The following is a 22012-nucleotide window of genomic DNA, read 5'->3' on the forward strand; positions in this document are numbered from 1 at the left end:
GAGATAAATGACGTAGCATCGACCTTTATTGTATGTTACAACAATTATTTAATAATACCACTATGCTGGACAAAGTGCTGTATGTTTATATAGGTGTTAAATTATGTGAGGTTTGATTAAAAGTGCCTTCAAATAGGTAAGAAATGAAAATATATAATGTCAGTGAAATATTGTCAGTGAGCACATACAATAAGGTGATAAATGATCGAGGAATCTATGAAATAAACTGGGCCTCTGCCTGCCACATCAAAGATTCTAGGTTGTGTTAAGATGTTTACTCTCAGGAATACACACTAGTACTACACACTAGTACTCAAGGCTCTCTGGCTTTTGTAATAGGGCTGGATTTGCTTTGCATCTGTTGCCAAGTTGATACCTGAGTTTGAATAGCAGTACCAAAATACCTACTAAATATCTTATATTACTAATAGAAACATAAAATATATATATTTTTTAAATTTAACAACAAAGTCCAAACTTCTGAAATGCTTTAGAGTTTAATGGTTTAACACAATGAAATACAGTATAAAATTTACAAAATTATAATTCAAATCAGGCAATATCTGATTAAATAAGTAAACATGAAGGCTGAGAATCTGGCTAAGCATTCGGTGCTAGCTTTCGGTACTTGGTAAACCATTACAGCACTTCAATTCAGTTCACAATTCAAACAGTATTTAGGTTTGATACCCAGCCCTAATGTAATCTAAACAATACAAATAAATTAAAAAAATGACACAAGCAACTACTCAAAATCAAATATCTCCGCCTCCTTCTCTTTCCAAAAAGCAAAACTGCGGTCGATGTATTTACAAATTTCTTCATTGCTAAAACTGGAAATGTCAGTTCCAGTCTGGAGCCCCGCCTCGTCAGGCGTGGGCGTCTGCACAATGACCTTAGGGACCTGTCTAACCTCTGGGAGGATGTGTTTCACCACTTTTACAGTGCTTTCAGACGGACTCACAGTATTTCCAAAGAACTTCACTTTAATGTCCTCAAAGCCGTCCTTCCACTCGCGGTTCCCGGCCTCGATGTCCTGTACGACAGCCTTATGGAAGTCTCTGACCAGCTCCCAGGGAAAGCTCCCCACATGGTCAAACACCTCAAAGCACAGCAGGTGTCTCATTTTGCGTTCGTCCACAGGCAACTCCAACTCCAGCATGTGAAAGTAGCCCAGCATGAAGAGATCCAGGGTCAGGTTGTCGTACTCCACCGGCATGCCGTCCAGACGAGGTAGGAACTGCTCTGGGGAGTAGAGGGCCTGCTGCCTGTGGAGCCTGTGGATAACACTGAATGGTTATTCAAGATGTATTAACAGTAGGCTGACACTAGTCTATGTCCACGGCGTTCCACTTCTGGGATGTCCTTCTTTTCAGCAGGATGTCCGTCCCCTTCCTCTTCCTTTGTGTTGGCGTTCTAACCTCTGGTGGATTTGTGAGGACTATGGTTAACTGCTCCTCAGATCTCTGCAGGGTAAATCCAGACAGCTAGCTAGACTATCTGTCCAATCTGAGTTTTCTGTTGCACGACTAAAACTACTTTTGAACGTACACACGTTCCACCAAAACAAGTTCCTTCCTGAGACTATTTAGCAGAGGCACCGTGGCTCCGTCCGGGGCTTAGCACCGCCCACGATGATTGTGATTGGTTTAAAGAAATGCTAATAAACCAGAGAACATTTTTCTCCCATCCCAGAATGCTGTGTGGACTAGTCGGACCCTCCTCCGCAGCGCCGTGGAGGAAGGCCTGGCTATGAGAGACAAGGCTGACACACAAATATTTGGCATTTGTTTTGCTGAATGACATCAATGATTAATTGATATTTTAAGGCTACTAATGGACAGCATTCCAAACCAGACCTTTATGCTGTTGAGTGGATACTTTTTAAGATGTATCGTGGACATTTAAAGTTATCACCACTCAATCACCACTGGGTTACTTTATTCAGCGATAGATAGTGACTTAACAGACATTTATTTAAATGAAAATTTTTTTTTTTTAGATTATTACTTTAAGCAATTGTTTTTTTATTTGAACTGAAACTGAACTAATCCTTAATCCTTTTTTTTTGACCACTTAAACTAAAAAGCTGATTTATAAGATGAAGTTGATATGGCAAACATGTTAGAAATGGTGGAATGTAACTGTACAATTACTCAACTGCTGTACTTAAGTCCAAATGTTGAGGTACTTGTACTTTACTTGAGTCTTTTCTTTTCATGCCACTTTCTACTTCTACTCCGCTACATTTCAGAGAGAAATATTGGACTTTTTACTCCACTACATTCATCTGTTACAGCTTTAGTTACTAGTTACTTTACACGTTAAGATTTTTGCACACAAAACACATGTAGTTTATAAAATATGATGTTTTATAATAATTTAAACTAACCAACAATATAACCTACAAGTCCAGCTGAGATGATTAGACCATTAATCACTATACTACAATAATGATTGACAGAACTGTTGGGATCGTTTCCAGATTCTAAAATGTGAGGCTTATTCTGCATTGAGCATACATTTACTTTTAATACTTTAAATACATTTTCCTGATGATACTTACATACTTTTACTTAAGTAACATTTCCAATGCAGGACTTTTACTTGTAACAGAATATTTTTACAGTGTGGTATTAGTACTTGTACTTAAGTAAAGGATCTGAATACTTCTTCCACTGCTGCATGTAGCAAACAATGTCCATTAGCAAACATTAGCATTCATTTAAAGTTGTGTTTTTGTCCAACTAACAGATTTAAGTCTGACTCCTTTTAGCTCTGTTTTTGTGTAAACTAAGTAGCTAGCCACTTGCTATCTTTGTCTGCTGTTGCTAAGCATGTAGCATGTAGCATGTAGAAAAAACTGCTGCCTGCTGCTGTAAAAGGGTTGATGACGCTGTGAGAGTAAACTAAAAGAGTAAATTAGCTGGCCCTAAAACTAAAATAATAAGCCACTATAAAAAGAGGCTAAGAGCTCCATTTGCCTTTCTATTAAAGCTATAGTGCACGACTATTTTATATTAATGAACGCCTGTTGCATTCAAGCCATTGCCAAAGGAGTTGATACAATCAGCTCCACGAAACGCTCTCTGGATTTCTCAGTATGGCTATGTTTATAAAATGGTGTGTGCAGCAACTCAAGTGATGTGTTTTACGTCACCCCTGTGATAGGACAACAGCAGCATTCAGCTTGGGAGACGAAGAGGACATAAAAATGACAACTACCTCTTCTAAAGAGTCCATCGTGTTTTTTTTAATCCTCCGTGTCCTCCTTGATTTGACGGGTTAAACGTTACCAGCAACTTTGTGGAGGAGGGGTGGGGGTGGTGCGTGATCACCGAAGGCCTGCGTCATGTGGATGTGCCGACAGTGTTGTTGTCATTACTTTGAATTCCTCAAGGGGGAGACGGAAACTACGCACTATAGCTTTAATTAACAATATTTTAAAATGTATGGACTTTCATTCAACTTTATTACTTTGTTCAATACCAGCTCAGTCATAGTAGTAGTAGTATTGTAGTATCATGTACCAAAAGGTTAAAGGTTATCACAGACAATGGTACGTTATAAAAAGTCATGCAGCCCTACCTGCGTATCTGTCTGGACGGGACACTGGAGATCATGCTCCTCCAGTTCCCCAGCATCTTGTTGACGGCACTTCTCTGCTTGAAGAAGTGTCCCAGAGAACTGTTCATCATCTTCGACTGGGCGCTCTCCACGCTGCCCCTGCGACCTGACCCAGATTTGTCGCCCATCCCCTGGTTTCCGCCACTCATCTTCCTCTCTGCTGCATCCTTGCTCTTCAGTGTCACAGTGTAGGCCGATTTCTTCCAGTGGCCTAAGAACAGCACGACTATACGCTCCTTTCTAAGGCTGGTGGACTCTACAACACCTGTAACATTTTCATCATGGTCAATGCCGGAGTCACGGTTCTTGTTTGTCTCTGGGGACGGACTCAAGACATTAGGCTGTTTGTCTGACTCTGAGGCCTCAAACTCTGGGGTAGAACTTAACACGACAGTCTCCGCCGCCTCATCTGACAAAGTTAAGTTCTGTGTCTCAAAAGTAGACTTCAAAGTCCTCACGGACACCCCAAACTGATGGATTTCATCCTCTATGCTCTCCCTGCGTACCCTGGTGGAGTTCTGTCTGTCTGGTGTCTGAGAGAACACGGTGATCAGGTCGGTGTTGGGCATCTTGGAGTAGGGCTGGTCTGTCAGGTTGGTCATGAGCAGAGACATGCTCTTTACGATGCCTGAGATGCGGCCGCACCACACAGGTAGGGGAACGTGACTTGAGAAGTTTCTAAACTGTGTGTTGACGGTGATGTTCACTATGGGGGCTGGCAGGATGTGCCTGAGCTCCTCGGCTAGGCGAGCGAGCTCCAGCTCGTAGCCCTCACAGTTCCTCTTGATGGAGACGTTGGCAATCTGCTGCTCCAAATAGATGAGGTCATCCTCAGTCAGCAGCTCACCAGAGGGCCCCAGGATAGCATTGTGGGCTTGGGAGTACCTCCAGCTGACTTTGGCATATCGGTTCCCATTTTCCTGTAAGAGAAGAGGCAAACAGCAGGCAGATAAACATGCAGGATGTCATATTCAAAGTTTTTTTTTTAACATTTCAAATGGCTTTGGCATGAGAGGGAAAGAGTAATGATGTAGAGTAATGATACAGTAAAACTGCGATCCAAACCTCAAAAATATGACTTGACTAGCAATGTGTTCAGTGATTTGTTATGTGCAATTAAAATTAAATGATGATAGAATTTCCAAGTGTTTTACATTTTTTGTCAGTAATGCAGATTTAGAAAAGCATCACCAAATCAGACCACAATTTTCGCTTTGCTCATAGTGGTCTGGTCATTTGTTTAGAATGAGATTTGAAGTAGGCTGGTCAACATACACTCTAACTGACTTTTTTAGGGCTGAAAACTACCAATTATCAAAATAGTTGCCGATTAAATTTCTGTTATCGGTTAATTGACAAACTTTTTCGACAGATTTTTTTTCTACCAATGTAACATCATTATGTAAACCTGTGTACATGTACACTGTGCAGTATCTGCTGGACTCAACCGATTCACATTGAATGTTTTCCAGACTACAATGATGTAGCTAAAACTGATCATGACACTCCCCGAACCTGTGCTACGTAAGATTGAGATGACCCTGTTTAATCTATGGAGATATATTACCTTCCTCCTCTGATCCTCCTCATCCAGCAGCCTAGCCTGCAGCTGTCTCACCATGACTTGCCTCTTCCACTCAGCAATGGGGCAGCCTCTCTCATCATGAGTGGGCACCAGGTAGTCGATGTCCGACAGGTTGGCCTCCTCAGTGGGCAGGACCACCATCTTGTTCTGCACAGACACTGCATTTTAGCTAAAGAAAGGAAGGATGTACAAACTGGGAAAGCTTACTGCACTTACTGCTTGTCCAGGGAAAACGCCTGATAATCCTGATTGTTTTAAGGATTTAATGGAATTCATGTTGCCAAGAAGTTTTCTTTCACCCAGGAGGTTTGCATCAGGAAACATCGTCTTATCAGCAGAGCGAGTTATCTCGCTCCCAGCAGCCTTGGGCTGATTGAAACCTTTAATAACTGAAATACAAATCAGAAGTGTCTGTCTTACTCACTCTAATGTAACCATTACATAGTAATAATAACAATAACAATAATACACAGTCTTAGTAAATAGAATGATTAAATTAAGATTGAATAAGATAAACAGAACTGGTTTTCTCACCAGATGTGAGACCACCAATTTGAATGTTCTCTACTCTGTGGACAGCGGTTGTTATCTCCGGCTGGGTAGGTGTGGATGAAGCAGAAGGTAAAGGAGGTGCAAGAGGGGGCTGAGGGTATCTCGCCTGCGGGGAATCCTCACTCTCAGGTTGCTAGTTTGGACAAAAAAAGAGGCATGGCCCGGTTGCTTTGGGTTGTATAGGTTAACTGTGAAGAATGGGAAACGTGGTGAAAAACTGAACTCAGCATTTACCTTTAAACTATCCATGGTTGGGTTACTGCCGTAAGTGTCTGTGCATGTGTCACTCAGGCAGCCGTAGTAGTCCTCCCTGCTGCACTGCAACAACACAGCCGGCTTGATCTTCAATTCTTCCTCCACTGGAGCAATTACCTCGATGGGATTATCTGCGCAGGCTGTCTGCAAACATCACCGTTACAAAGACCCAATATTATGAAATGTGACAAAAACTCTGTTTTGTGATCCATACACCTCCACATCACAAATGCCTTTGCTACTGTTTTTGCCTTTATCAAAAAGCAGGTAACAAACGGTCCATGCTGATTGAGTCAAATGTTGTGTCCCTCTGCATGCTGTCACACAGTGAATGAGCCAACACACAACAGAAACAGATTTATAGATATTGTTTTTGTACATTTCAACTTTTTACTTTCTGAACACCGTACATCCTTATAACAAAAAGCTATTAGTCTGGACTTTTAGTTCTACCATTCACAAATATATATTTATAATATTTTTATTGTTTTACAGGAAATAAATTCCCTTTTTATTTGTTGTCAAAGTCACAATATTAACAGGTACATAAAGGTAAAGGAATAAAATATGTATTTAGTTCTGTCCAAAGGTAGGAACATACAGTATATGGCAGAAATAGAGCATTTACAGATTGTGGGAGATAGAAGTGTAGATTTAGGCAGTGTAATCAATCACACTATTATTCCTATATTATATAGATTTATTTGGATTGTTTTCTACAGGTCAATATGACAATATGATGTAGGTGTAAAGGGAGTGAAGTATACTGTATTAGGCTAAGCATGGAAGTAAGAGTTAGATTGGCTTTGTTTTTTTAAATCATCTGTACTGTACATTATGCCGGTGAAACCATTTTTTTTTAAATTCGGTAAGGAATTGTAAGAAATGTAAGAAATAGGTTAAATGAAATTAATAAAACTTCTAGTTTGAAACAAACACATTAAAACATTTTAAAGCCTGAAGACATGCACTATGAAAGACAAAAGAACCAAACAAGCGCATGGAATAGTAAGCGACCTTGAATAATTGGCAGCCTTTCACACCACTCTAGGGAGGATGTATGGAAACATTTAGATCCCCTTTAATGAACCTGCATTGTTCTAATGCACTCCATGCAGAATGCATATCAAATTCAGCTCTCCAAGGACATTATTATTAACCAAAACATCAAAGGCAGCCCTAATATGCTGCTGCATGCTGTTGTGCTTTGTGTCCGTGAGGTGGTCCTTGCCATTTCCTCTCACACAGCACTTTGATGTCCAACAGCACGAAATATGCTGTGACACTGCTCAGGCGGAGGAATTAACTTCCCCGAAGTTGTGCAATCCATAAATAGATAAACTATGGGGCTGGGAAAAGGGGAGGGGGAGCCTGATTCCTTTGTGACCCTTCTCGTAACAGTTCAGTGTCCTAAAAGCTATGATGAACCGGTCCGTGTGTGTTTAATTAGACCCAGTGGCCAGAGAGCATTTGGTTTTCATCAGCACCACATCACAATTGCCACGCAGATATACTGTAGTTAGCCTAGCCCTGTTTTGGCCTGGATCTACTCTCCCTCTATCAAAGACCACAAAGAGTCCCGATCCCTGCAGATTAGGAGCCAAGAGTTAAGAAACAGCTACTCAGTGCTGCCTCATTGTCGGACATGCCGCACCAGTAATCTGTGGTCTCTGTGGGTCGAGCCACGAGAGGGTTTAAGCATTTCAGAACACCATGTGTATTTAAAAACATGTCTTGTAATTCTGGAGTCAGTCATTAAAACAACCTGCTTCCACATGAAATATTCACGTTCTTAGTGATAAATTGCAATGTGGAATGTATACAGCGGGTGAACATTATACACAGAACACTATAGTGTAAATACATGTCCACTCACATGTTCAAATACTCTCAGGTTTCCCGCAAGAAGGTAAATGCTTGAGAGGCTAACTACTGACGTGCACAATGTTTTTGCCAAGATTTACAGCTTTTTTGCACAGAAGACAAATGACAATATTGATCCACTTCATAATGGAACATTGTTAACAGCTACTGGATCAGAAAACTATATCTAGAAACAGTGCAGGATTCAAAAAAAGGAAGAAAAAAAATCAACAATGACAACATACAGTACCATAGTAAGGTCATGTGCCTGGAATATTAGTCATGCCTAACCGTAAGAGGCCACAACTGATCAGAAAATAGGTTAAACATTGCCAAAACATCTGTTAGCTAGGGCTTAAGAACTTACAAAACTTTCCTTTCATTATACACAACTAATTACTCAGCATGTCATGTCACTTATGAACAAATGCTCAAGGAAAAATAAAGTAATGTAATAAAGCATAAAGAGGAGTAAAAATAAGCAAAAGCAGCACAGACAGTACAAACTCTGGTGGAAATGATCTATAAACCAACCTAAAGCCTACTAACCTTGATCTGTGCACTCTGGTACGACTGAACGGAGAAACTCCGTAGGCAACGACTCGTGCAGCCAGGTATCTGGAGCAGTCGCTCCGTGACGAGGATGTGACACTATCTTAAGATCACCAACCACTTGTTTGACACCATCATCAGCATCTCTGCCAGTAGCCAAGGGTCGCCAGGCAATAAACAATAAACTCTGATCGGAGAATGCGGTTAATAATTAAGGGATAGGATAGGGTGGCCGGTAGTGTCACTGGACAAACCAATGGCCATGTTGTTGCACGAAGGGAAGTATCAGCGGAAGACTTGTCAAAGCAGCTGGAAAAGAGACATTTTATCCATACACGTTCAGGCGTTTTTTTCCACTTGAGACAATTGAACAGAGGAGTTAATTCATCAAGCTTTTTTGTGAGGGTGGGGGTACAAATCTACTTGAGATGGTTTGTAAACTGTGACAGTGGAAACACAATGTGACAGCAAAAGCTTAAATAGATGGGTTTGATTGTTAATGTGAAAAAGCTGACAACAGCAAACAGAAGATTTTAGGACTATGATAAAACCGATGCATATCAGCATCTTTGAAATTTAAAAACAACAGAGATGGCCATTTAGGGCCGCGACTGACGATTAGTCTTTAAAAGTGAGAAAATAGTGAAAGATGACCATTTCAATTTTCCAAAACCCAAATACACCTATTAATATAGGTTTTTACATTTAATGTTTAATGTTGTAGAAGACAGCATGAAGAAAATCAGCAAATATGCACACCTGAGAAGCTATGAACGGTGAATTTTTGGCATTTTAGCTTTAAAAAAATGTAAAACGATTATTAAAATAGTTGCAAATTAATTTTCTGTCAATCAAGTACTCGATTAATGGATTAATTATTGCAGCTCTACAATTAATACTAGATTTTAACACCTTGGCATTTAATACTTTTGACAAGTAGAAAATGTCTGTAGAGAGTATTACAAGGTGTATGGGGATAGGATCTAGATTTTGTAGTTCTGCAAAATATCTCCCCATCTGTGATACACATGCAACTGGGATGCAGCCAGGCTTTATAAGATTGAGACAAATCAACTCATCTGATCTTCAGATTATTTTATCTCTGACAAAATAAAGAACACAATGAGTCTATCAGATGCTCTCTGGTGATAATGTTGATTACATAATTTATAAATATTAAAAATAAAAGCCATTAAAGCATGTGTTTTGTTTCTCATTGCAAAAAAACAAAGAGGAAATCTTGACAAAAACAAAAACACGGTGATGAATTAGACGGCAAAGTGTTTCTTCTGTCTAAAAATACAGTATAGTTGGGTCTAATGGCTGTGAATGGAGAACAAAAGCCTCAAATGTGTATGAAGTAAACCTCACGCCACACACTGTTTATTTGATTGCAGCTGTTCCTGAGATGCGAGAAGAGGAAGAGCGGTTGACAGCGCTGAACAAGTCTGACCTCGCTGTGAGTGATCCAAACATGCGAAGAGGCCAAATACACAGCTCACCCTGCTCAATGTCCCAATCCATTTAGCTTGCTGCTCGGAAATGAGATTATCTGACTGACACTTTAGAACCAATGAAACCTGTGATCTCCGCAACACTTTACAAACTTAAAACACCACCACAAATGTAATTAACACATGTCTACTTGTACAGCTCATCTGCGGTAGGTTTCAAAGCATTACATAGTTTGTTTTCCAAATATTATGAGGATTTAAATCATAAAAAGGCTATTTGAGGTTCTCTATCAGATTACCTCTATGTTCACATCAAGCCTCCATCTGTGTGTCCAATTAATATGCTGCCAAGAAACCAAATACATCATTCTGTCATTACCAACATTACACAGTATCCAAAGGTGACAATCATAGCACTTCCAAATCCCTGGAAAAAAACATGACACACAATCAAACGTTTGTTTGAAGCCAATGACATCCTGCTCTCCGAGTCCACAGAGGGATAGAGTTGCCGGTTCCAGGCATCAGAATGGTGAAAACGCTGAAACTTAAGCTTGTGGATCTCATAACGGGCTCAGCCCATGGGCCCTCCACCTGAGCCGCTGGAGAGGGGTAACTGATAGGCCCTTAGCTGGCTGCGGCTGCGGCTGCGTTCGACGTTGCAGCGGCCCCTGCGCTAATTAGGTCCCCATTGTTGATGGGAGAGGAGAGCTCAGCAGCCACGCCTCGCTGGCTCCCTATCATCATCCTCTTTATGTATGAGTGCTGCTCTTCTCTGCTGACTTATTAATGGCTTCTTTTGGCCGACAGCCTTCTTTACTCTGTGTACATCGCTGTGTAGTGTGCGCTATAGGCGGCAAGTGAAGTGTGATGGGAAGAAACAAGGAGAGGCTGCAGGTGGACAGCTGTGAGGCTTTAAGGTTCAACAGGTCGGCTGACAGAGTGGTCCCCATAGGCATTTTCAATTAACAGTATAAGCTGTTTCCTATTTAAAATCAACTCCACAAGCTCAAATTTCAGTATCAGTATAAACTGTAATCCTCTAAACCTAATTATTATGTAGCTATTTAAAAGAAAAACAAATAAATCAAGATATAAACAGGCTGGACACAGCACACTAACTGTTTGAGTTAAATGTAGGCCAGTTTTTTACTGCATTGACCCCTGACTTGAACAGGCAACACCAGCATAAACAATGTGCTAACACTAAAATATTCATCAATCACATTAAGGAGTGTTGTGCTCTCTGCAACTAAACAAAAGAAGTGTTCTCGGTGGCAAACTGAGAAGGAAACAATCTCCTCCAGCACTCACGCCACCATCACTTGTAATGCCCTATTAAACACAAAGACAATCATCCTCCACTTTCTTAGTCCTCTTAAACTGAGAGCATAGCAATCAGGCGGAGTGGAAGACAACAACGCTGGAGAAGGACAGGTCTGACCTGCATGAAATACATGTCGCAAATTAAGAAAATGATTCACCGAGGTTCCAAGATCTTCCAGATGTTGACTGCACATCCCAAACTAGCTTTGATTTTCATGCCAAAGTAAACAGCTGGGCAGTGCTGACACAAAGACAGGACACAAAGCAGGAAAATGTGTTAAATAAAATATTCTGTAGGTGAGAGTGAGAAAGCTTACATTTTTCTGCACAGCACAGAGATATCTGGCACATTCATGGTGTCCATTGTACTCTGCCAAGTCGGCTGCTGTGAAGCCATCAACATCACGATCTGAAGGGTTCGCTTGATTGGCCAACAGGATTTTACAGCACTGAAAGAAAAAAATAGAACACTATAGTTGAACAAGACACAGCAATATGTATAAAACATTGCTTTATGAAAAACAGTTTAGTTTATTGAGAAAAGATAAGACAAAAAATATAACAAGAACAACAAAAAACTAAAGAAAAAAGTTGCGTCCAACCTCCAGCTCTCCATTCTCTGCAGCATCATGAAGTGGCGTCCCTCCCCAGTAATCCTTGATGACCTTTGACCCCATGTGAAGCAGCCTCTCCAAGATACAACAATGCCCTCTGCTGGCAGCAAAGTGCAGAGCAGTCGCTCCATCTCTGTCCTGGCAGGACAAGCTGACACCAGTAGTGGTCACCTATTTGGGGTTAATGAAAAAACATCAACGTGGTGAAATAAAACATAAACTATATCTAGGAAGCAAGTTGTTTTGCTTCTCTACTGACCAGCCACAGCACCACAGCTTGGTGGCCCATGTGAGCAGCAGCATGCAGGCAGGTCATGCCATCGTGGGCCCTCAGGTGGACGTCAGCACCGCACTCGTTCACAAGGTACTCTACAACATGCACGTGCCCTTCCTGGCATGCCAGATAGAGCAGGGTAGCACCGGTGACAGTCTGGTGGTCCACACATCTGTAGTCCAACAAGGAGTTACTATCAGCCATTAAATGCTTTAAAACATGTTGTCAGTAGTGGGACCAATATCGTAAATTCTGCCTGATACAAAGCACCAATTTAATATGTAGATGATTTATGATGTTAAAAAAACACGTGGACCGATATATGTTTTGGGTTATTTTAGCCATAATAGGCTTCTGTTCAGTTGAGTGTGACATTCAGAATTCTACAAAGAAGCCTTCAAGGATACACAAAAAGGAGATAAAATGTTTTTCAAAAAAGTATGTAAGTATCAGGACAAGTACATACAAGTGTTTTTAGACCTCTACATCAGCAACAAGCTTCTCACCAAAACTCATCACCAAACACATGGTGGTAAAGCAATGAAATATATTATATCTTCATTGTTCTTGGTTTTTTACCGGCATTGGTATTGCGTGAAATGTTGAACAAAATGACTGAATACTGAATATCAGCAAAAACCTCAGTATTGTAAAACCATAATAAGCAACACGAATATAAGCACCTGAAGAGTGTAACGTGTGGAAAAACGTTAAAATGCAGTGCGGAGTCTCTGGGAATAAAAACATCACATGACCCACCCTAAAGCTGAAATTCATACCATCAAGTATGAATACCATGCAATGATTCTTCTGTTGGTAAATGTACTGATTCTCCAGTGCTTGCTTTGTTTTGAACTGACTTTATTGGTATTTTAGCCATGACATACAACCCGACAAACCGGGACAAGCATCTCCAACTACTGGTTTATGTGTTTTATGATACTCCATCGCATAGGTGAATATACAGTACGTAGTAATGATATCCAGTGGTGGTACATTTACTCAAGTACTGTACTTAAGTACAAATTTGAGGTACTTGTACTTTACTTGAGTCTTTTCTTTTCATGCTACTTTCTACTTCTACTCCGCTACATTTCAGAGAGAAATATTGTACTTTTTACTCCACTACATTCATCTGTTACAGCTTTAGTTACTAGTTACTTTACACATTAAGATTTTTGCACACAAAACACATTTTATACTAATTTAAACTACCCAACAATATAACGGCCTACAAGTCCAGCTGAGATGATTAGACCATTACACACTTACAGAGCTCCACGTGAGCACGGGCTTTTATGACTGTCAATATAGCCAGCATCTAACGTTAGCTACTCCGCTGTGCTGTGGAGTAATGTCTGGCTATGTGAGACGAGTGTCTAGCAACATTGTTGTGGATGCTGCGGTCTCAGCCTGGCAACCTCCGTGAACTTTGAGTCTGAGGAGGAGGGGAGACGACTCCAGTATTTTGAATTTGTACTGCAGTAACTATTTTAAACACTAGCTGTCAGTATTACATATTGCACCTTCAACTAACGAGTAATAAATAAGTAGTTGGCTGAATGTAATGTTGAATAAACAGTTGACGTAGCTTAGCTAAAAGTAATAGATAAAGGGTTGAAATAAGTTGCTAAAAGTAATAGATCAAATAAATTTAAATAGCTAAAAGTACTGGATAAAATGTTTTTTATTTAAAGCTAGCTAAGCTATACTGGATAAATAGATGGAAACAGTACAAAGCTAGCTACTAGCTAACAGTACAAATAGATAAAGCTTGCTAACAGTACTGGATAAATGGATCAAATAGATGAAGCTATACCTATGGATGAATTCTCCCACTCCAGGTAGTATATGTTATATAGTACCGATGCAAACTACATCAGACAAAACATTTTGGGAACCATTCTAAGCTATGAGAGACTGGCCACTGTCAAGTTATGGTTGGTTGGTTTTTGTCAGTTATGGTATGGCTATATAAATTATGATTTTTTTCTTTGAAAGCTTATCATTCTAGCTCACCTTACGGTAACCTGAGCAGACGGTAGGTTCCAGTTGTGTGGCTGATAGAGTAAATGGCTCTAATAGTGGGACAGTAGGCTTCTTTTCTTCAATTTTAAGTTACATTTGTTGAACTTCCCAGAGTTCTTGTTTAGCCTTCGTTCAAATAATAGTTTGTTAATAAACACATAGTTTTAACAGTCTATGACAAACACCCACATCTACTGGGGCGGGACACTACTGTATTCAGGTGTGACCTCCGCCATATTTCAAAGAACAATCAGTGATTGCTGTGAACTCACCCAGGTGCCTGTTGAATAAGGACTTTTAAACAGGTGAGGTCTCCGTTGGCTGCAGAATAGTGAGCAGGTACAGCTCCACAGTTTGTCTCCACCTCGGCTACTCCTCCACCAGATAGCAGCCACTTAATGACCTCCACACACCCAAACCGGGCTGCGAGGTGGAGGACAGTGGCACCAGCAGCATCCCTATCCTGGAAACATTATGAAGATGAAGCTTGATTTAGACTAATTGAACTCCTCTACTATGAAGGTTTATTGTAATAAACCCTTGATTATCAAGTTACGTCAAAGGAGTTTCATTACTGATATGTACACAAGATGGTGCAAGATATTAAACAGGTATATTTATTTTCCAAAGCTACAGTAGGGATTCTTGTGAGGACTAACAATTAAGATATTTGGGGGTCTCAATTAATAATCAATAAAATACCATAAGAAGAAACACTGTTTTCTTTAAGGATTCTGTAAATTCAATGGAAATGGGCATGTATAACTTTGAGAAGCAGAGATGTATGTAGACTTGACTCGATACTAATAGCTAGTTCAGTGAGAGCTCCCCTCAAGCATCTGGACGTAATTACCCTTGCTATATAATACTAATGGATACCCAGTAAGTCAACACCATATGATGTAATCAGCTGGTAATACATGGTGTACAGTACCTTTTACAGCTGCAGTGATGTAACTATACTCTGGGATCAGTTAGATGACCATCTAAAGCCATCGCCTGAATTCAGACTCACACACGATGGAGTCGGTAGAAATTGTGGCATCTCTCCAAGGCATTCGAGCTCAGGGTAGGTTTTTCCTTTTCACAGTGGATTCATTTACCTCAATGTTGCAGCCTCCCACGTCTACCAGCCATTGTAGCTCCCGGATGTGGCCTGTAGCTGCTGCATCATGTGCTGGTGTGGCCCTGTTCAATGCCCGGGCATCAGCTGCCAGCCCCAGCTCGCTCACCAGGAACTGCAGGCACTCCAGGCGTCCACACCTTGCCGCGTGGTGCACTGGGCCTGCACCTTGAGCATCAGCGATGGCAGGTGAGAGGTAACCAGAAGATGCCAGCTCCCTCAAGTTTGCAAGATCCCCTGCTCGAGCAGCCTGGATGGCCCGATGAAGCACCATGCCCGGCTGCTATGAGTAGGTTATGGCACACAGAACAAGCTCCCTGGAGCTCTTTGGCTCCCACCAGGGTACCATCTCTTTCTTGCTCATGCTCAACTCTCATTCAATAACAAAAACTCATGCACTCATTGCCTCTTCCCGAGCCAGGAAAATGACACCCGAGCGGCGGCCAGCTGGCCAGCATGGCTATTGGGGAGAGAGGAGGGGGTCAGAGCCAGTGAGATAGAAAGGTAATGAAAGACGGGTGGAGGTGCAGAACTTGTGGCCTCCTGCTCTCCTTTGTGTGGCAGTGACCATATGCTGGCACACGCACCAACGCTTCACTGGAGATGGGGGAACTGAGGCGGCACGGAAACTTAAGTAATGGGAGAAGTCAGAGCCAAGGCATGCTGGATTACAATGAGTGTCTGTGTTTGTTTTTTTTACAACTATTTTAAAAATTCATCTCAGTGGGGATGACTAAACAGATTATCAATTTGCAAGATTATAATCTACATATATTTTATAGTTAATTAGTGAAAAAATATTAAAAGTGTATCTTAATATTTTATTTCAATAATGCTCACACATGTTGCCCCGACTCCAATTAGCTGATTAGCTACTTACATGACGTGATGGAAGCTGAGTACAGTCATCTCTCCAGAACACCACCCCTCAGGTCGCTTCAAGTTCTTCCCTTTTATTATTTATATTAAATATTTCATCCATTTTACATGATCAGTTAATGTAACAATAAACACAGATGATGTATTTTTAACATCCGTATTTGACCTACATGATTTGACCTACAGGACTGTCTAGGCACATGAAGGCTGTCAGTCCATTTCTTCCAGCAGCTGCACAGTTTCCCTCAGATCTTCCACAACTGCATCCACATCTGCTTTGGTCGTCCCCCTGCCAACGCTCAACCTCAAGGCATTAGCTGCCACCTCTGAGGGGACACCACAGCTCAGAAGGATATGGGAAGGCCTGATGGACAGACAGAGTGAAGTGCAGGGGAGTTATGCAACCTGATCATTATGGTGTCTGGATGAAAGCATAACAGGTGAAAGAGGGCCTCTTTTACCTGTTTCCACTGCCTGAGTGGCAGGCGGCACCAACGCTGGCCAACAGCCTCCTACAGTTGGACAATACTCTCCAGCCTAAAGCAGGAGAGAGAGAGAGAGAGAGAGAGAGAGAGAGAGAGAGAGAGAGAGAGAGAGAGAGAGAGAGAGAGAGAGAGAGAGAGACATTGAAAGCCTTTGTAGTGTCCAAACAGCCCTGTGCAGGTCATAAACTGTCCCTGACAAACATTGGTGTAGGGTTAGAGGACAGTGTTTTGGATTGGCAGACCAGACCAGACATAGGACAGAGACGGAGGAGTCATGAGATCACCTTGTAATGTTGGGCCCAGGATGGACACGTTACATGTGTTAGGGAGCATATCAGAGCCAGGGTATTGGCTGTTGAAGTGGATCTTGTCTTTAAAGACGGCCTGAAAAGAAAACATACTGATGGTATGCTTTTTTAATGCATAAAGCATTAAAGGGAAGCAACAGAATAACGCTAATGTAGGTTATAATGTTTTAGTCAAAGAACAAAAATACCTGTGAACCATAGTCACAGTACAGTTCAAATGAACTCAGTCACACTATAAACTGATATTACTATTGACATATATCACAGTCACAATGAGAATGTGACATTTTCCATCTCTCTAAATGGATTCAAACTTACCTTCAGTCGTTCCTCCAGGTAAAGTTTGGTACTTCGCATATGACTTTCATAATCTGACAGATTACAGGTCACTAGTTCTGCAGCCTAACAGACACATAATAAATCAGTCACTACAAATGAAACATAATATGACATTTTTGGTGTCTAAATAAAGAAACAATATCAATGGTATTTAGGCTACAAGTTGGTCACTTTCATCAAAAATTACTTTTTGTCATATTTGCTCAAACTGTCACTATATTCTGACAGTACTACATGAATCAGATCATCTGTGAAACGGATACAGCTGCAGACAACACTGGCACATAGTAGGTCTGGTTATGCTATCCATTCGGAGGACGCGTTCTACACATGGGCAATAGAGCGCTATGCTACCACTTGATTTTTAAATGTAAGAACTGATCATGTATTTTTATTTAGTACATTAGCAACTATTTTAATGTCTCAATTCAATAACACAACAAGCTACAGTCTAAAGATGAGCAGTGATTTTAATTGGCAAACAGTCTAAACATTTTCAGCTTCATATAGTATAGAATCACAACTGCTATGCAAAAAGCTTATTGTTAAAGATTTGTAACCAACTGCCAAACTGCTTTGACAAGGCATTAATTTCCACACTGAATTATGCACAATTACATCAGGAAGCTAAAACCTCCTTTAGACTAAAGAATTCCACATCCAGAGCAAGAAACATACCTTTCCCAGACCAGCAATCATTGGTGTGTTTTCTGTGCTGTAATTTTCAGAAAGACAGAAAATAGACCCTTATATTTAGATTGTTTAGATTGTTAAATGCATATTTGGTACTTTATTGATTTTTCCTCAAGTAAGACAATGTATTATGTTACCCTGGTCTGAAGTTTCTCTCCTGTCCTCCTCCAAACAGCATGGGATACAAAGGTGTCCTGGTTCCAGGGCCGTTCACATACAACGCACCAATCCGAGGGGCGTAGAACTAGAAATGTTACAAAACCTGTCAATAACATGTATTATTAACCTATTTGTGATGCCAAATAAAGATGTTTTATACAACAGATGCCTGACCTTGTGTCCCACTATGGTGAGGTAATCCACTCCCAGTACACAGGCATCTACTGGGATTTTCCCCAGAGCCTGAGCAGCATCAGTGTGGAGCAGGATCCTGAGCCGATCCTTCTGCTTGTTGACAGAGTTTATTCTCTGGCAGATCTCTTGGACTGGCTGACATTAGATAAGGCACATTAGACTGCACACAGAGCTTTTTGTTTTAACATTGGAATTATGTCGATCCACAGAAGGATTTATCAGCTTCATCAGCACCTACTTCACCTTCGAAAATTGACGGATTGTTCTACTCTAACATCTTTTATGATAATCAAAGTAGAATTTCTCTAACAGCAGTACTGAGAGTACTAAGAGATACATTTACAGGTGACCCTAGAAGAGTCTATCTCTATCTTACCATGATGACTCCTGTCTCATTATTGGCCAGCATGATAGAGATGAGACAAGTGTTGGGACGCACCGCAGCAACGATATCCTCCACCTCCACACAGGCAGTCACCTTAGACACAGGCACATATGTCACATCTGTGACAAAAACAGTTACCCAAGCAAGTCAAGAAAGGGTATACATGTAAGGAAGCTACTATAGAATACAGCTGTTAAAATAAAGTCTGATATCTTAAATTAAAAAATATTCTCCTGGTATTAATCTGAATAACATTTTACAGGATGGTCTCCTACCTGCCTTGCCATCTTTCTGTAGGTGCTCAGCTACTAGTTTGACGGAGTCATGTTCCACATTTGAGGTGATGATGTGAGGAAGATCATAGTTTCCATTCTGGTGCCCTTCACCTTGCTCTGCAGCCCTGCAGCTTCTTCTGAAGTGCTCTACAGCAGTGTGAAGCACCAGGTTATTGGCCTGAAAGAACATTTGTTTGCTATGAACCACCATTGCATGCAATGATACCACTATTCTGCACAAAAATATTTTCCAACATCACACAAACCTGTTGTAGCTTTTAAAAACCAGAGCAAAAAAGTGCACCAACAGATTGATTACCTCCGTTCCACCTGATGTGAAAATGATGTCTTCTGCTTTACCTCCAACCATTCTCGCCACACTCTCTCTGGACTGATTAATTATGACCTTGGCTTTAGCACCTAGAAATAAAATTGACGTATACAAAAAGAACTTTATTGTTTGCACGCTGAGATTTCAACAGGGAAAAATAGGGGAAATCAGCATTAACTGCTTTCCGACCAAGTAGTTAGAGGAACATAGTTACAGGAACAGTCCACTTCTAAAGAGATCTACTAACTACTCTCCCCCAAAACTGGTTTTCCATTTGCATTCGCATTGGCCAAGTGGCCATAGGAACTGGTAGGAGGGGTAAGGGAGTGATGTAAGCACGGCAACGGTCTATAGGGTTAAAATCAGAAAACAAATACACCAAAAAAAGCATGAACTAAATGTAATCTAATGTATATAGCTTATGTGTCATAATTTAAACAAGTCTCCTGAAGAGAAACAGGTATCTCTCTCTCCCCCGCTTCTGCCTGCTGCGCTGTGGACGTGTGTGTGTGTGTGTGACTGTGTGTGTGTGTGTGAGACGGCCGGCCAGCGAGGTGGAGTTTAACTCCGAAAAGACTAATCTTATGATGGACATGTGTTGATATTTAAACAAACGAACCGTCAACGGCGAAATAAAAGCCTCTTATTTACGAGAGCGGTCTGAGAGACCTCCAGCTTACAGCGAGGTCTCTGAGCATGACTGGCCCAGCGACGAGCTAGCGGCCGGGGCAGGCGCCTGCTGGCTGTCGCCTCACTTCATGGAGCTTCTCAACTCTGAAAACTTTGAAGCAAATTGTCAATTCGGCATCAATTTTCACAAGACTGCCTATATTCGAAATCTAAACAGTTCATTTCTCTCCTAAAATGTTGTCAGAAGTGAAATTAGTGATTGTTGAAATTGTTAAAATTGTCCCGTTGTTGGTCTGTCTGTACCGGAAACCCGACCCTCGTTGATCTAGGTTCATATGCTGAAAAGGGAAAAGAGAAAAGACCCTGCCCTGAAGTAGGAGCTAAAGGAGTTACAGGAACTGCGGCCAGAGGGACTTAATAATCCTCAAATTGGTCCAGTCGGAACACGAGAAAAAAAGGGTTCTAGGAACGTTATGTTCTAGGAACTGCAAAAACCCCTCCGGTCGGAAAGCGGCTATTAGCTTACTGACAGTAAATTAATTTACACACACACACACACACACACACACACACACACACACACACTCACAACTTGCTTTCCAATTCCAAAATGAATTTAGAGTAATAGCATTTTGATTAAGTTTAAGTGTTCTTCACCTGCTATATAATTGCTACTGGGGTTTCCCCAGGCATCCTGGAGGGCTTCAGAAATGGCTCGGATCACTTGTGGTTCCAGCGGAGACGTGGCGTTGTAATCCATGTAGATCCTACATTACATTAGGTACATTGGAGAGAAACTTTCTCTCATTTTATGTTTAAGCCGATATACTATACATCAAGAGCAGTAAAAATAATCTCATTAACGACATGACCAATCCAAATCAACCCTTCCTACCTGTCTCCACTCATTTCAGAATAATGTTGACAGGTATGGCCAGTGAAGGTGGGACCTTTTACCGTGGTGATGTCATCAGACGCTCCTAGGGAGACATAAGACATTTAGCAGAATGTACATTTATTAGTCAGGCAATATTCCCAGTAAAAACTAAATTCACTGGATTTCTAATTAAACACTGTATAACTCTTTACAGCAAAGCTTTTATTTATATCTCTCCACTTTTTAATTAGTGAGGGCTGCATTTATTTTGAAAGCACTGCGTGAGTTTCAATTCCAATGTGTGTGTGTGTGTATATATATATATATACTATATATATATATATACATAGTATGTATAGTATAGTATTAATCCCAGCAGATGTAACTGAATCTTGATGGATTAAAGGTAGTGTCAACTACTGTATAAGCTACTCCAATTCTAATCATTGTAGTATGGAATTAAATGCCAACTGGGTAGCTCACAGAGACTACACAGGTTTATTACACATGTGAAGCCGGCTTACGTGCAGTTTAGTGTCACAAATTATTTTCCAAAAACTGAGTGTCCCAAATGATGAGGGTCTTATTTGAGACAGGTTAAGGGTAGGGGTAGTTAGGGGTAGGGGTAGGTAGCACAGGTGGTTTAGCAGGTTCATAATTAAGGACATTGTATGGGGAATTTGTGACACTACACTGCACGTATACCAACGTTACTTCCATGCTGACAGGTAACGTTACATACTCAGCTAACGTTAAGTTATCGGGTAGCTTCCTGGTACCAACTATGCTTACGGTTAACTCAAAACACGGGGAAACTGGAACATTAGCTAAAACAACCTGTCCCATCCCTGGAAATGCCTGCGAGACTGGGATATTTAGCCAGCTGACGCTAACTTACTGTAAGTAGCTAACATCTGTTAACTTTAGCTAAGGCTAACGTTAGCTAGTGCTGCTAAATCATTTTTGCTAGCATGATTCCATTTAACTGTTAATCTGCTTTCAAGCTCTAGCTAATGAATAAGATATGTGTGACACGTCAGGCTTTGTGTCTAACCTTGTGAAGTGATGTGAAGGTGTCCTGGATAGATTTACTACGGTCTGTGTCAATCATTAGCTAGCTAGCTAACCGGAGCCAGTAAGTAGGACTGGACTGGACTGACAAATGATGAGGGAGGACTCCGCTGGGTTGCCAGGTGTCTTTAC

At 41.0% G+C, this 22012-nt stretch overlaps 2 protein-coding genes across 2 annotated transcripts; both read right to left on the bottom strand.

Annotated features, from left to right (window-relative positions):
• Nucleotides 1-6: 6 nt before the first annotated feature.
• Nucleotides 7-15857, bottom strand: LOC116058695 (espin-like protein). Its single transcript, XM_031311525.2, has 11 exons — nt 15234-15857; nt 14403-14593; nt 12088-12274; nt 11817-11999; nt 11532-11663; nt 5999-6163; nt 5747-5897; nt 5429-5601; nt 5195-5359; nt 3589-4547; nt 7-1277 (listed from the first exon to the last, which is right to left on the bottom strand). Exons 1-11 carry the CDS (start codon nt 15525-15527, stop codon nt 746-748), a joined length of 3132 nt encoding a protein of 1043 aa, XP_031167385.2. The 5' UTR covers nt 15528-15857; the 3' UTR covers nt 7-745.
• Nucleotides 15858-16186: 329 nt separating this feature from the next.
• scly (selenocysteine lyase) lies at nt 16187-21988 on the bottom strand. The gene is made up of 13 exons (XM_031311523.2): nt 21864-21988; nt 20828-20912; nt 20590-20699; nt 19291-19391; nt 18972-19149; nt 18688-18815; nt 18291-18446; nt 18095-18201; nt 17943-17979; nt 17244-17327; nt 16902-17001; nt 16594-16669; nt 16187-16496 (listed from the first exon to the last, which is right to left on the bottom strand). Exons 2-13 carry the CDS (start codon nt 20839-20841, stop codon nt 16343-16345), a joined length of 1245 nt encoding a protein of 414 aa, XP_031167383.1. The 5' UTR covers nt 20842-20912; nt 21864-21988; the 3' UTR covers nt 16187-16342.
• Between the last annotated feature and the right edge of the window lie 24 nt (nt 21989-22012).

The sequence above is a fragment of the Sander lucioperca genome, chromosome 11 (assembly GCF_008315115.2).
Source record: "Sander lucioperca isolate FBNREF2018 chromosome 11, SLUC_FBN_1.2, whole genome shotgun sequence".
NCBI classification, from domain to species: Eukaryota; Metazoa; Chordata; class Actinopteri; order Perciformes; family Percidae; genus Sander; species Sander lucioperca.

What these genes read in the sequence shown, in the direction of transcription:
- scly (XM_031311523.2), bottom strand. An exon ending in TCACATCAGGTGGAACGGAG is followed by an intron (nt 19,150 to 19,290) that starts GTAATCAATCTG and finishes ATGTTCTTTCAG; the next exon opens with GCCAATAACCTGGTGCTTCA. An exon ending in CACTCAGGCAGTGGAAACAG is followed by an intron (nt 16,497 to 16,593) that starts GTAAAAGAGGCC and finishes TCTGTCCATCAG; the next exon opens with GCCTTCCCATATCCTTCTGA.
- LOC116058695 (XM_031311525.2), bottom strand. Translation starts at nt 15,527, where the DNA reads ATGGTGCTTCATCGGGCCATCCAGGCTGCTCGAGCAGGGGATCTTGCA. An exon ending in CTTATTCAACAGGCACCTGG is followed by an intron (nt 12,275 to 14,402) that starts GTGAGTTCACAG and finishes GTTGGACTACAG; the next exon opens with ATGTGTGGACCACCAGACTG. An exon ending in CCGTCCAGACAGATACGCAG is followed by an intron (nt 1,278 to 3,588) that starts GTAGGGCTGCAT and finishes TGTTATCCACAG; the next exon opens with GCTCCACAGGCAGCAGGCCC.